Source organism: Gobio gobio (assembly GCF_949357685.1).
Source record: "Gobio gobio genome assembly, chromosome: 1".
In the NCBI taxonomy this organism is placed as follows: domain Eukaryota; kingdom Metazoa; phylum Chordata; class Actinopteri; order Cypriniformes; family Gobionidae; genus Gobio; species Gobio gobio.
The window spans coordinates 51,176,171-51,192,194 of record NC_137097.1 but is presented as its reverse complement, the minus strand read 5'-3'; the positions used below and the strand labels follow the sequence as shown (position 1 = coordinate 51,192,194).

Here is a 16,024-nt window from a genome sequence, read left to right as displayed (position 1 = left end):
GGTCATAATGAGGTAATTGGGATGTGCCGTGTGGGCAGTGATGCTGATGGGCCGGGAAGGGAGCACTGGACAGCCATGCTGGCGAATCCCCGCAAGCCTATTGAACACTGGCACCAGCTGGTGGAGGTAGACAGTGTGACCGCATGAAGTGTGTGTGTGTGTGTGTGAGCATGTGAAAATCAATCAATGCGCTCAGTGCATTGTTTATAGGCAGTGTCCTCTATGCGCGCAACGTCCTTTCATTTTTGCACCTGATACCTGTTCGTCCTTATGAGCACACCATTTGAGCAGGTTCACATGTCTTAAACAAGACTAGGGTTGTCAAAAGTAGGGGTAACCATTTGCATGCATGTCCTGTAAATAGTGCTTGCACTTTGTGGACAAATGCTTCTTTCTTTGATAAAATCCCTGTCTGGTTGAGATATTAATGCAAACACAATCAGTTATGTTCTAAGTGAATGTAAACAGATGGAACAAAAAAAAATGGATGTGTGCATTAGACCTTACAGTGTAAATTCTGTCTAATAGAGAGCTGCTGCTGTCTATTATGTTGACGCTATTAATCAGAAAACATTGGCATGAAAAAAAGACAGAACACTCACTCACTGTTTATGTGAATAATTATTTAAAGTAATGCTTACTTAATAGAAAAATGCATAAAGGCTACATTCCTTTGTTTATAATTTAATTAGTTAATGTAGTACTTCTATTTCTTGAAGAAAAGAAAGTTTAAATATTGTTATGATATTGAAATTGTGCGATCAATTTTCTTTGGTATTGGTATGAAGTAAACAGCTAAAATTTTGCTTTCACTAGATAAGACTAAAAGAATATCTAGAATGAAAGAAGTAAAATAAATACATCTCTGGTAACTCTTTCTTTGAAGCCTATATATATTATGCATTATAATAAACATTTTCATAATGCATGTTAATGCATTCGTAATGCACTATAATAGACCTTATAATCTTAATCAGTAGAATACTTATCTTTCTCCTGATTATATAAAATAAGAGTTATATGTAAGGGCTAATGTATTGCATATTAAATCCTGACAGCAGGATCAGGACCCCTGAAGCGGTTTGTTTTGCGACTGATTGCACATCATTTTCCTGTTGCATGGAGACTTACCAAATAAATAAATAGACATGAAATACAAAATATTATTTAGACTCGAATCAGTATGTGAGAAGGAAACATAAACGCAATGGTCAATCATTCAGTTCAGTGGTGTTAAATGCATTAATACCTCCCTTAGTTCATTAAAACACAATCAAAATTCCATTGCAGTTTCTAGGTGTGATATTCATTATAATCTTAAGTTTAATTGGTCAGTATATAATATATGATGTATTATAACTGTGGTTAACTTTTGTAATGCATTACCAAATCACCTTCTTAATAATAATGTATGTTCATTGATTTTTACCTTCCCAGGAGAAATCCATAAACACATATGTGTCAAAGAGTGCCACAGCCTCCCCTAAGCCACACATAGTGGTGGACAGCCCTCACTCTGAGTAGAGATGTGAGTATCAGTATACACACATGAACATAAGCATACACACCATAAATAGAAGGGTATTTCCTTACACATGGGGTCTGTGTGGGTAAATGTATCAAAGTGTTATACTGGAGTACTTCAGGTTTCAGTTATGAAGTAATAACAGAAAACCTAAATGGCAACAGCAACAGGATATGTTTGTTAGGTCCTGTTTTAGAGTGCAACATATGGTTACATTCACACAGTTTTGTTATCAACAACTGCATTCTATAACCAAATTGTCTGCTCGCAGTTTCAGGACTCAAAGCTGACTTTTGAGAGCGAGTGTTGTTAATCTGTGCAATGTAAATGGGACCGCACTGGACAGTCGGCTGAACTTCTGATGCATATGGCACACATATGGCACTTCGGGAGTTTCTAAGTCGTCATCCGGGAGATGTCAACTTTACATTTCCACTCGAACTGTGAACAACGAACTGTGATTGGTTGCTTTACATGTCAGTCAGACGCGTTCTTGGCCGGGCCATGTCCAATGAAAACTGCGTTGGAATCCAGACCTTCTGCCATCATTCTGAAGGTCTGGCTACACAAGACTAGTTTTGTGACCCAAATTCCGCTGTCTATTAAAACAGCATATATAGCCACTATTGGTTAATTAAGATTTGACACATTAACTTGCTCCTCAATTATTATTATTTACTCGTTTTTATCATATCAATTGTGATAAGACTTTCTGCTATTTAAAGTGCCCCTTTTATACTATTTTAAAGGCTCCTAATTTAGTTTTGGTGGTCTCTGGTAAACACCAGGTTTACATGCTTTCAAGGTCAAAAACCTGTTTCATTTTCTCATAATATACACTGCACATCAACACATTTTTCAATGATTCTCAAACAACTCAACGGATGAATCAGTCTCTCTAAATCCGTCCTTTCCACGAGCCTACTCTGCTCTGATTGGCCAGATGGCTCAGTCTGTTGTGATTGGTCTACCACGTACAGCGCATGTTTCGAAAGCTAAATGCCCATTACTATAACTGGAATTCAGCGCTGTTTCTTAAAGCTCAGCGATTTCACGCACTGTAAAGACCTTAACAATGCCGTTGATTTTACCATATCAATCCGAGCGCAAGTCTGATGATGAAACTTTGGAAGAACTATTTATTCAACGTGAACCTCCAACGCAAGGATGACTTGAGCAGGATGTTTCTACGCTACTCAGTTTGAGGTACATTATTAGATGAACAAGTTTATGTCCATCAACAAACCGATGTGAATATTTCTTATATAATGTAGTGCACATGTGGGAACTGTATCAATAACATACGTTATGAATAATGCATACTTTAACTAAGTAATGTGATTGACTGATGTAACAAACGTTTGTAAAAAACAAATGTTGCTCCATCCTTTATCTTTACTCATAGTAGTAAGAACGACAGACAATCTGCATTAATAAGCCACGTTTCCACCACAGGTGCTTTCCCCAGGAACTAGAGACTTTGGGCTGGTACCCTGTGTTTCGACCACAGGGACCGGGGTCCAAACGAAGTTCTGGGTAAATATTTCCCCCTCCAAAAGTCCCTGCCATTGAGGTAGTACTTTTTCAAAGTTCAGGAACTTTTGGGGGTGGGACTTGTGCGCTGAACATGCTGATTGGTTGACTCCACGCAGCATTTTATTTCAACCCCCATTTTTAAAAGTCTGTTGTGGTGCGTGTAGTAAGAATTGTTTCGCTATTCGAAACAACAATGGAGTAGAAAAAATACGACCAATGGACCGACAATTAGGTTCAGGCTTTAAAAAGCTATGTGGAGGACGAAATCCAGTGGGAACTGGAAAGTTTTGTGCAGTCCTACGTCACCGGACTAATCTTCACGGTACTTTAGACCACGATGGTAATGCAGACAGCAACTGGTCTGGGGGGAAAAAATTCCTGGGGAAAATTGTTCTTGTTCAAAAACTACATATTTTGAACACCCGGTAGAAAATATATACATCAATAATTATTCATATTTACAGGTTTTGATTCTGAGGAGCAAGCTGGTCCAAATAATCTGAGCACTGACCCATCTTTCAAGAGCAAGCATTTTGCGAATCCCACGTTGAACTGAGATGAAGTCGTCAGTAAAATGACGTTTGAAGGCGGGTCAAGTTGTTAGCGGGCGGACAACGTACAACATAGATGGGCATTATGCAAATGTATTTTCTAGTCACACAGTGGGATTCGAAATACAAAGGACTCATATAGGCGTTTCAGAGTCCATTTTTTCTTTTGGTAGACAATAACTTTATTGCTTATCATGCACTTTCAACTTTGCAGAACGTTTATATTCACAAACAGCTATACTATACACAGCATGAAAGGGGATATTCGAAAAACCATAACAGGAGCACTTAAGAAGGCAATATCTTTTATATTTAATCACTACATTCTAAATCAAATTGTTTTAAAAAATTGATATTTGTTCATACTGACAGAATGCTTTTCTAAGCTATTTAACAGTCACACCTGGTAGTAAATGCAGTTGTCAATCCAAAACACTATGAATGCAGCCATCTGTTCCCTGGAGCTGTTTGTGTTTATGTAACTTGCTGTTTGTGTTTCTGTGTTTAACAGTGTTTTTTTCCTCTGTGTTCCTCTTTCTCATCCTCAGGTCAGCATTATCTTTTTAGCAACAGAAACACATTCTTTCTTTTCACCTGTGAATAATTTTTCATCAAGAAAGAACCAGAGAAGAGAGACTGTGCTTGCATTAGTGCTATTCCTCTAAATCAACCCTGCGGACCCAACACAATATATAGAAGAACATCTAGACTAGACCGGACTCACTTACACTCACAGGTACATCCACACACACACACACACAAAAACACAAACAGACATACACACACATGGAATCATAACAAAACAACAGGCATGGATGGTTTTGCTTCAGGAATGATGTTAAAGTCAAAATATTTCATGATTTATTCAGGGGAAATATGACAAACATTCCCACTTTAAATAGATTATCTTTATTTAGTTATTTGAAACTGAGCCTACAAAAAAAAGAGATTTTAATTACTTAAAAAAACATTAATAATAATAATAATAATAATCAGGAGAGAGACCTGATAGATTATGGACCACGAATGTTTCTGTGTATGTGTGAGCGCATGTGCGTACGTGAGTTTGTACGGGTGTCTGTGTGTAGCTTTAGAAAATCTCTAAAAAGTGTTTTCAGTCGGACAAGTAGCTGCAAGTTCTCGGAGTGGTCTTCTCTGCCAATGCAGAATCCTTGCAACTGTTTCCTGTTTCTCTGGAGAGGAGGACTACTTTATGACCGTTCCAGTTTGGAGAAGGAGAAATAAGGACGGATACGTTGGCCAAATCATGTCGTGCAGTATTGAAATGTGTCCCTCTGCTTTTTACATTTTTATCACCTTCTGCTTGGAGTGTTTCCTTATTTCTTTGTTTACTAGAGTCCAACCATTCTTCTTGTTCTACCAGATACGGAACGAAATGGTTTGAGAATATGTTTCCCTGACCTGGACACACTGGCAGACTGAATCCCCTTGAGAACTCTTCCAAAGGGAGCTATCATTGATTTCAAATATTGCCAGAGGACCCTAACTGAGATGGACCTTGGATTTGTGTGCACTTCCTGGAAACATATCCTAGGGGGAAAAGATCTGGCCATAGTATTTTATTTTTATACCATGCCAGGATATTTTTCATTTCAAAAGAGGAAGTGTGTGCTCTCCATCATCCTTCTGCCAAGAGGACTGCTTCGGAAAGACGCACGAATTTATCCTCTGTTTCCTCCCGTGTATCCTATGTGTTTGTGGGAGTGCTTTTTTTGTGTCGTTATGCGTTGGCTCGTCGGTTTGTGTGTGCGCGTGTATGCCCGTGTGTCGGTATATGTCACCGTGACTCCGTGTACGTCTCCACTTCCCTCACCCCGTCCTTTGTCCTGCACAGAGAAAATCTCGTTTTGAACAATCAAGTGTCTCCTGTCCTGTGTCTTAGAGGAACTATTTCTTGTGTAGGACCTGTTGCACTTGGTAGGGACAGGGTCTATTTCTCAGACGCGCGTTTCGGTCGTTCTCAGTAGAATGTGGTAGTGACCTGTCTCCGTTGTGTCCCTAACCAGCTCGTCACTGAAACGTGTCCCTAGCCTGATCTGTGTTCTCGTATTGGATGTACTTTTCTTTTTTTTGTAAATGTGTTCTGTGTGTACGAGGGGACAAATCTGGTGGCCGCAGCTGTCGAGGAATAAAATGTTGGAAGTTTTTCATTGTCTTTAAAAGAAAAAGGGAAAAAAAACAAAACAAACTGGTTCTCTTCATCTCTTTTGGCTAATGTGACTATGTTTTCTGTCTTAGCATTCCTTGTAAACAGAGACAAAGAGGTCTTTTATCGTTTTAGTGCCACGAGATAATTTTCCAAATTACGGACTGATGCACTTCAGATGCAAAGTTTTTCTTTCTTATATTTGTTCAATCAGGTCGCTGCTTCTCTACTAAGAAACACAGTGACCAAGACGCTTAATTCACACCCTTGATATCCAGGGTCACTGCCGCTATTAAAAGGATAATTCACCCAAAAAGGAAAATTCGGTTATCGTTTACTCGCCTTCATGTCATTCCAAACCGGCATGAGAACACATTGAAGGTCAAAAAGGTCCAATGTTGTTTTTGAACCCTATTGGCTTTCATTTGAGACATTCTTCAATATGTCTTTTGCAGTTGAAAGAAAGCCATGCAGACATGACAGTGAAAAACTGATGACAGAATTTTGAATTTTAGGTGTACTATCCCTTTAATATCACAGTACAACCACTGCCAATGCTACCGCACACATCCCTCAGTTGAGGAATACTGCATTACCAATCACTAACATTCATGTTATTGAAATGTTCATCATTATAATTATTTCCCATCGAAACCCCCTGAGCTCATATTTTCTCTGTTTCTATTATTAATCACACGCCGGGCCTCAGGACGCACACACACACGCTCTCGCCGGTGTGCACTCAGTCCTTAGTCCGTTATCGTATATCAGCTCTTGTTGTTTTCAAAGAGGCCATTGATTCCGTCATACACGTGGATGTGGTATCGACCCGCAGTCTTCAACCCTATCCAGCTCCTGTCTCCAGGCCCATATCTTCTGCTGCCTTAGATCTTACACTGTGGAGGCACAATCCCTGTGGGGTGACCTCTGACCCCTTCATCAGCTTCCACACAATACAAACTTTGACAATAGCTTTCTCTTCCGTTCAGCCCAGTCCATATTTTTCTCTCTATCTCTGTTCGTCTCCTCTCTTTCCTGTCTCTCTATGTCAGTGCAATTCTGAATGATCCTGAGGAAATGTGTTTGCATGCTTATATTAACATGGATGATGTCAACTTGATGCAATGATAATTTAATAAGTGATGCTCAACACAAACATCTGACGATGAACTTGATACTAACACTACTAATGACAAACATGTTGACCTAGCAACCTGTTCGATATCATCAAAACACTGATGATTAATGTTGTTAATATTGTATATCCTCTTTGAAATGGTATTACAGTTTCTGGGTATATTTTTCTTTGTTTGTTCGTTTGCTTTTTTAGTTTTCTTTAAAAAGGTTTACTTTTTTATATGTTCAGATTATGCTGAGACTTCTGTTCAGATTATGCAGTCAGGGCGAGAGAACATTTCAGCTGAAAAAAAAAACAAAATTTAAAAAAATAAAAATCCCCCAAAAAAATCCCCAAAAAACTTTTAGGAGGATGATTATGTGAATGATAAGGTGATGATTCTAAGGCTGGAGCGATGATGGCTGAAATAAAACATATGTATGAAAAATCATTGCGATGTGTTTGCGTGATACAGCTGTTCGTGTAATGGGTTGTGAATCACCCAGACTTTTCTGTCTACCTCTTACATTGTTTCTCACCCCCTTCCCCCTCCTGCTGTGCATTAACTTGTGTGTAATTATTTAGTTACCATCATACATTTTTTATCGTGGACCCATTTTATATAAACGCAGTGTGGAGCAGTGCATCCATGTACGTGCTTCTGTTTTTCTGTATTTCCATAGGCACGCAAACACACAATCATGCGTGTCATATCCATAAATCAAACCTGGCCCTTCCCTGCCTCAGCCTCGTTCTTCACATCAGGTTTTATCCTTATGGCTTTTCCGGGCAGACAACTTCCTTGTGTTAATTGCACCCATGTGGTGCGATTCTTAGTAGAGGGTTTGTTACTGCCTGATTCCTCGGCCTCCATCTTGACTAATCTAATGCACTGTTCATTCGAGCCTCACTGTACGCAGAAGAGCCAGAGTCAGCACTCTGACACACACAGATACAGGAAGAGAGAGGAAGGTGCAGGGAATTAGCATGTGTGGTGAAGACTGCAAATGTGCTACGGAGAAAAGCAGGGGCTAAATCTCAATAAGAGACCCGGAGCCAGTTACATAAACACAGCCAGTATGGTAAGACAGTGTCTTAAGAACTAGTCTGTCCAAATTTGACCAATCTAATGCAATTGATTTATATGCAATTGACAAAAAAAAAGTTATGACCAGTCTTGAAAACAATGAGATGACTAATTCGGTAGTACTACCCTAGTGAGAAAAATGTATATCAAAATGTATTTAAAATATGTTTATTTCATATACTACAAATCCATTAACATGTTCACTGACAAATTCGCTTGAGACTTACTGATTATAAATAATGTATTTGGAATACTTTTTTATTGCACAATGCATTTTCTTAACATTAAGCCTGAAATGTGTTTGAATATCACTATAAGTAAAGTTAGGGTGATCTCTGTATAAGATCAGTCTTTGAAAGCAAGATATTTAAAGTGTACCTTGCAATAGTTCTATCTTAGCAAAATCAAATATACTTAAGTATATCTTAAGTTGGACCTCAGCACTATTTCTGGATTACTAAATTTAGTACATAATTAGTTGTTCCAATTTAGCAGACTTTAAGTATATAAATTTAGTATAGCCTACCAACAGTACACTGTAAAATAAAATCAGGTTTCCAATTGAACATTTTCAAATCACATCAAATTTTTTCAGTTGGCCAAATTGAATTTCTGTGAATTGATGCAATATAATTAACATAAATTCAATTTGGCTAACTTAAAAATGTAGATGTGATCAGTCACTAGAAATTTTTCAATTGGAGACCTGATTTTGTTTTACAGTGTAGGCCTTTATAATAAGTATGTAAATGTATTTGTAGTAATATATGTATTTCAAATACATTTTGGTATATTTTTTTCTAAGTAGTTTATGTAGCGGCCCCAAGAACAAACGAGTGATAAAAGAGTGAAAAAAAGAGAATTGAGAATATTTGGGGAATGTAATAAAATGAATATGACTTTATTCAGCTACAATATAAGTTAGACTCAATCAATGATACGTGGCATAATGTTCGTTACTACAAAAATTACAACCCATCTCACAGCAGTTCGTACATATTTTACGAGGTGGCTAATTCGTACGAATTTGTACGACCTCACTTGTACAAATTTGTACATCTTTTGCTAAATCGTAAGTATTTGAGGAGTTGCCAAATTCGTGTTAATTTGTACGAATTACCTACCTCAAACCCTGCCCCTAAATCTACCCGTCACTGTGGTTTAGACAAAACATACAAATTCATATGAATAAGGTCATACAAATTCGTACAAATTGGCCACCTTGTAAAATACGTACGAATTGGTCGTGAGATAGCGTTGAAAAATGTATGTAGACTGGGGTTACAGTGACGCACTTACAATAAAAGTGATTGGGGTCAAATATTAAATCTCAAAACTATCAGTTAATGAAACCATAGCAACAAAATGATTTTAGTGTAAAATACTAAAGGTTACACAGTAAAGTTATTTTCAATTTTATATTTTTGTTACCATGATGATGCATCATCTAAAGGTGCAGGCACATTTACCACTGTTCGGCGAATATTTCAATATGAATTGATGCAATCTGGAGCAAAGTTTCCCCACGCAGATATTGCTGCATTGACCAACAGAAAGCTGCTTGGTTTGAAAAGTGAATTTTTTTGTGAGCTGCACTTCTTACATATGATTTTTCGCAGGTGAAATCTAGTCATTTCAATAGGAATCCACACAATTGCGAATTATACGCGAGGCCTAAAGATTTCTCCATGCCGATTTCACAACTTCTTTCAAGTTGGTCGAACAGATTCTCCACGTTGACCAATAGAATGCTGCTTGGTTTGATAGTGACTTTCTGTGTGAGCTGTGCTACATGCAGTGCCACACTATTAAACCATAAAATCAAAATGGACAATTATTGTTTTTTATTGAATATTGCAGTATTTATTATAAATGATTTTTCCGTGCACATACTTTTTTTTTTTTTATTTATGTGCCTTTAATCAAAATAACTTCCCCTCCCTCTTGCAGTGACATCTCTTCTCCGATGACGTATTTACTAACGTGAGGGCGGGACAACCTGTCACTCACATGACATCACAGCAAACCACACCCATCCAATCAATTTTCAAGTCCTGCCCACATTTTTTCTTGTTTGGGAAGCCGTTTCACTCAGATATAGGCCTACGTAACAATATAGTCACAGAAGACTATTACAACTTTTGTCACTTTTTAACAATAGACAATGGACTTTTTTTGCCCATGAAATTTCGCCAAAACGTTACTAATGTGACAGCAACTTAACACTAAAATTAGCATAAAAAATGACAGCTTAACAATAAACATGCCACAAATGTTGTCGATAGAGCTTGTATTGAACTTGTGATATTCAAGGAGTGTGTAAGAAGAATATGGTATAGGTGAAAGAAACAGGATACATCCACACGGAGACGTGCATCTGCAACACGTAGGCACTGTGAGAGCAGCATGAGAAGCGCACAGCCGGAGACACTGCTGAGGTGAAGACACGCCAGTTAGCACAACTACCCATTCCCCAATATACACACACGCTGAGGGGTGGGGGTGGGGGTCGGGGGAGCTGCAGTCTCCATGGCAACATTCCCACAGTGCAAAAAAAATCATTTAGTCAGAAAGATATTTCACCCGGCTCACTGAGCTGAAAGAGAGATGGGGGATAGAGAGAGAGATCAGAAGAGAAAAACTTGAGGAGCGGGCGTGGTGTAGAGCTGTTTTTATCACTGTGAAAAAATATTATAGACTGAAATTAGTAACGTGGTGCAATTATCATTACTGCTAATAGCTGTGAGTGTAATGGAGAATGCTATGTTCATTTTCACAGCCTCAGGGAAAGGAGACATCCATTTCGAAATTGAGATTCGTTTTTGTAATGACAACCATGAATATTCTGGGAAAATATTAGTCTAATGTAGCGGTATTTGGGTGTTGTGTGTGCATGTGTACGAGATCATGCACCTGTTTTTCCTCACCTGTGCCCTGTGAAATGTACCTTGGAGACATACTGTTGTAGTCCCAGTGACCCAGATAGTGGTGGTATGTATTTGGGCGTGTACTGTTCTCTCTGGTCGCCTGTTGTGAGTTCCAGATGGCTCCTGTCTTCCAGCAGAGAGGACCAGTAAGGGCTGCATGTTTTAATCAGTGCCACCTGGAGGACACCTCTCCTGAGAATAATGTCGGACATCCAGGAACAAGACAACATTTTGTGTGATTTTGATAAGTGGACTACGTAAATGCCCAGGGTGATGCAGAAGAGCTTATAGTTATACACAGTGCCATACCTCAGATATGACTTTGTACTATTATTAAAAGACGTGCATCTCAAAAAACAACAGCAAATTTGCATGTATGTTTCTTCCGTCTTTTTTTTAGGCACATAATGTCTATTTTATAAGGTGATACATTTTCCACTATATGATAACATACATCCTCATTAATGAGCATCTACATTTGTGTGTGCAGCACAAATAAAAAAGAATTATAGGCCACTTCATTCATTACTATCAGTTTCCCCCCTTTGTCTGCTGAGTTATAATAAAAAAAGGACATTTATAAGAGGCCTACCATAAAATTGTGTGTGTGTGTGTGTGTATATATATATATATATATATATATATATATATATATATATATATATATATATATATATATATATATATATATATATATATATATATATATATATATATATAGTATAGTATACAGTATCCTCATGTGAATGTAAAGAGGACATTCAGGGCTTTTCAGAGATGTTTGAAGGTTTGACCGTGAATACTCCCTCTCCTTGGTCTTTAAATATGACTGAATAATCGAACTTACCACTCTTATGGAAATATGAAACTATTTTGTAATTATCATTTAAATCTGGCAAATTTAAATTGTTTGTCATAAATAAACATCCAAGGAAAACGTTTTAGAGTTTCATATCAGAATATGACTTTGTATTACAAAACAGGGCATCAATTTCACTTTTATACACCAACACTTTTATATATAAATTATTCCTATGAAATATGAGATATTATTATGAAAAGTTATTACTCCCTTATTACACTTCTTTTTTCATTACATGTTGCCCCAAGAACACATTAATATGCAAATGAGATATAATGTATATATACATTGTACAGAATGGACTTATGTCCATGTTCACAAATTCTTTTATACCTTTAATAACATAGTTGAGAATCATCTTTATACAAAGTTTGGTTAAAAAATAGCATGAAACCTAACAATTGTAAAAACATTGTTTTTGCCTATACATGTGTTTTCCTTTTCTTAAAGGATTAGTTCACTTCAAAATGAAAATTTGCTGATGTTTTACTCACCTCCATCTCATCCAAGGTGTTCGTGTCTTTCTTTCTTCAGTGGAAAAGAAATTAAGTTTTTTGAGGAAAACATTCCAGGTTTTTTCTCCACATAATGGACTTTGATGGCAACCAACAGGTTGAAGGTCCAAATCAATGCAGTTTCAAAGCGCTTCGAAGGGCTTCAGAGGCTCTGCACGATCCCAGACGAGGAATATGGCCTTATCTAGCGAAACGATCTGTCATTTAAAAAAAAAAAAAATGTTATATACTTTTTAACCTAAATTGCTCATCTTGCGCTGCTCTGTGATGCGCCACGGATTACGTAATCACGTTGGAAAGGTCACGCTAGACGTAGGCGGAAGTACCGCCCCAAGAGAACGTGCGAAGACTAATACAAACACCCTTTACAACTAAAAAAATCCATCTCCAACTTCAAAATCGTTTTATTTCATTCTTTTATCTTTTTTTGCTAAAGGTTATTTGTATTAGTCTTCGCACTTTCAACCTGTTGGTTGCCATAGAAGTCCATTATATGGAGAAAAATCCTGGAATGAACATCTTGGATGAGATGGGGGTGAGTAAATTATCAGAAAATGTTCATTTTGAAGTGAACTAATTCATTAATAACTGAATCCTGATTTCCTCTACAGAGGACATAGCATAAACAAAATATATGTTTCTTATGCTCAAAACACTGTAATAATATAAAAATTTAAAATAAAACGTAACAAAACTTTTTTTCTGGTTCTTAGGAGGATATATTGTATATACACTATATTGCCAAAAGTATTTGGACACCCCTTCCAAATCATTGAATTCAGGTGTTCCAATCACTTCCATGGCCACAGCTGTATAAAATCAAGCACCTAGGCATGCAGACGCTTCTACAAACATTTGTGAAAGAATGGGTCGCTCTCAGGAGCTCAGTGAATTCAAGCGTGCCACCTGTGCAATAAGTCCATTCGTGAAATTTCCTCTCTACTAAATATTATGGGGTCAACTGTTAGTGGTATTATAACAAAGTGAAAGCAATTGGGAACAACAGCTACTCAGCCACGAAGTGGTAGGCCATGTAAAATCAACGCATGCTGAGGTACAGTGTGCAGAAGTCACCAACTCTCTGCAGAGTTATTAGCTACAGACCTACAAACTTTGTGTGGCCTTCAGATTAGCTCAAGAACAGTGCGTAGAGAGCTTCATGGAATGGGTTTCCATGGCCGAGCAGCTGCATCCAATCCTTATATCACCAAGTGCAATGCAAAGCGTGGGATGCAGTAGTGTAAAGCACCGCCACTGGACTCTAGAGCAGTGGAGACGTGTTCTCTGGAGTGACGAATCACGCTCCTCTGTCTGGCAATCCGATGGACGAGTCTGGGTTTGGCGGTTGCCAGGAGAACGGTGCTTGCTTGACGGTGCTTGCAAGTGTAAAGTTTGGTGGAGGGGGGATTATGTTGTGTGGGTTGTTTTTCAGGGGTTGGGCTTGGCCCCTTTGTTCCAGTGAAAGGAACTCTTAATGCTTCAGCATACCAAGACATTTTGGACAATTTCATGCTCCCAACTTTGTGGGAACAGTTTGGGGATGGCCCCTTCCTGTTCCAACATGACTGCACATCAGTGCACAAAACAAGGTCCATAAAGACATGGATGAGCAAGTTTGGTGTGGAGGAACTAGCTAGATTGAGCCTGGTTTCTCCCAAGGTTTTTTTTTTCTCTCCGTTATGCCACCTGATGGAGTATTGGTTCCTTGCCTCCAGAGCAGCTGTACAGCCGAATCAAATTCTGTTGCATTATTTTCCTGTTTAACACTGTGAAGCTGCTTTGAAACAATCTGCATTGTAAAAAGCGCCATATAAATAAAGGTGACTTGACTTGACTAGACCTTGAAAAGAGGACAATTTGTTGAGAAATTGGATGTACAATGGCCTGCAAACTCTGTGTGAGACTTGAAGCTGGCGTCTGCTGATGAATCTGCAAACTATTCTTCAGTAAAAAAATGTCTTTAATTAATCGCACTCCTGACTATTGGTATTGGTAATGATTATCTGGTATTGGATCCTGAACTGTTATCCCCAAAAGTAGGATCTTGTGACACTGAAGACTGGAATAATAATGCTGAAAATTCAGCTCTACCAAAACAGGGAAAATATTTCAACTGTAACAATATTTAACAATATTACTTAATATCTTTTCTTACTAACCCCAAACCTGAACTGTTGCTTTTTTCATGCAGTAGCCTACTCTATTTATTTATTTTATTTTTGTAAATTTATATCATAAAGCCTCTAATTGTACTATCTAATAGGCAGAAACATGTTTTAGGTTAAGATCATAATAGGCAGCCTTATAATAAGTAATAATTAAATATATGAATCATGTTTTACTATATTTGGCAATTCAATAAATATTTGGGCCTTGTAATGCTGTCAATTAATATATGAAGTAAAGATTATCAGGGTTTGTCTTTTCTGTAGTTTTCTTGTTCACTTGCCAAATCTAATCTGGCCACCCTAGATCACAGAGCTGGACTAAAGCCTCCAAAATTGTGCCACTCCACAAAAGAAAATTCCCTGGAGATGAATGTGGAATAGAGCAGTAAATGCATCTCTAAAAAAAATCTCATATTTGGACACAGGACACTGGCCCTAAGTTCCGGACAATCATTGTAACCCTAGGGGCCATCTTCTGTTTACTGACCGCGAAAAGCAAAGGAAGTCAGTCAGGGGGTGTAAGAGAATCGCTTTAAATGGGTTAAACTGATTCAGAGCATTGTTTGAATGGGAGGTTTTAAATATGATGAACTTGATGCTCTTCGTTGCTCGCTGGAGAATAGATTCTATTGTTGGAATAAGAGCGAACATGAGAGCCCCAGGGCCACTTAGCTCGCGGCACGCTGTTCTCATTTGACAGCAGGTTGGGTCGCTAGGGGCCGTCTGAGTAATTATGCACATTCTTGCAGTAAAGAGCAACGGGGACAGGAAACAGGTTGCACACCGACCTAAAAACATGATTCTTTCTCCAATAACTTACCGGTATCCTCCTTTCTGGTATTCAGTAAGGTAGCGGAGACAGACAGACTCTGTGTTGTAAACAGCAGGGACAGTAGGCTAATTTAGAGTCCACCTGCAATGTGATTGGTCAAAAAGCAAAAGAAAAACTGTTATACAGTATTCTCCAACTGTTTGTAATTTATTTTTGGATACTTGACTTTGGTGACATCTGCTGTTTACTTAGTTGATTGCTCTTACATTTGGATACCGTTACAATACTAGGGCCTAATTAGATAATACTACTAATAATAAAAATACACCTAAATTTAGCCTACATTTTATAAGCTTTTTTAAAATATTAATTTCTTCAAATAATGTAATGGCCATGTCATTAGAAACCCTTTAAATAATAATAATAATAAACTCAGCTCTTATCCTCTGACCAGATTAGATAGCAGGTGAATAAGCCTACTTTATTTGTATAGTACCTGTCATACAATCTTTAAGTGCTTTACAATGAAAACGCATTTCAAAAATGCACCAAGTAGGCTACTTCACATAAAAACAGATAAAATACCATAATGTAACGTAAGATTGAACAAAAGGTGCACATTTTAAACTAAGTAGGCTAATAATGACATACATAGAACAAGCGGTGTGGATTTATGGATATTTCTGATGGGTGTTTGATTGTATTTTAGGTGAGTTTGAAATTTACGTACTTTTGGTATAAAAATCGATCACTCATAAATCGATTCACCAGCCCAGTCATTTACCGGATCTAAGACC

The 16,024-nt window shown here is 37.8% G+C and overlaps 1 protein-coding gene across 1 annotated transcript in view; it reads left to right on the top strand.

Moving 5' to 3' along the window:
* The window catches only part of syt3 (synaptotagmin III), a 36,258-nt gene extending 29,062 nt beyond the window's left edge, over positions 1-7,196 (top strand). The window contains exons 9-11 of the mRNA XM_079820124.1: positions 1-126; positions 1,438-1,528; positions 4,161-7,196. The exon at positions 1-126 is cut by the window's left edge and continues 4 nt beyond it. Coding sequence (XP_079676250.1) covers positions 1-126; positions 1,438-1,524 — 213 coding nt within the window. The 3' untranslated portion in view covers positions 1,525-1,528; positions 4,161-7,196. The remainder of the gene's footprint in view (positions 127-1,437; positions 1,529-4,160) is intronic.
* Positions 7,197-16,024: the final 8,828 nt, after the last annotated feature.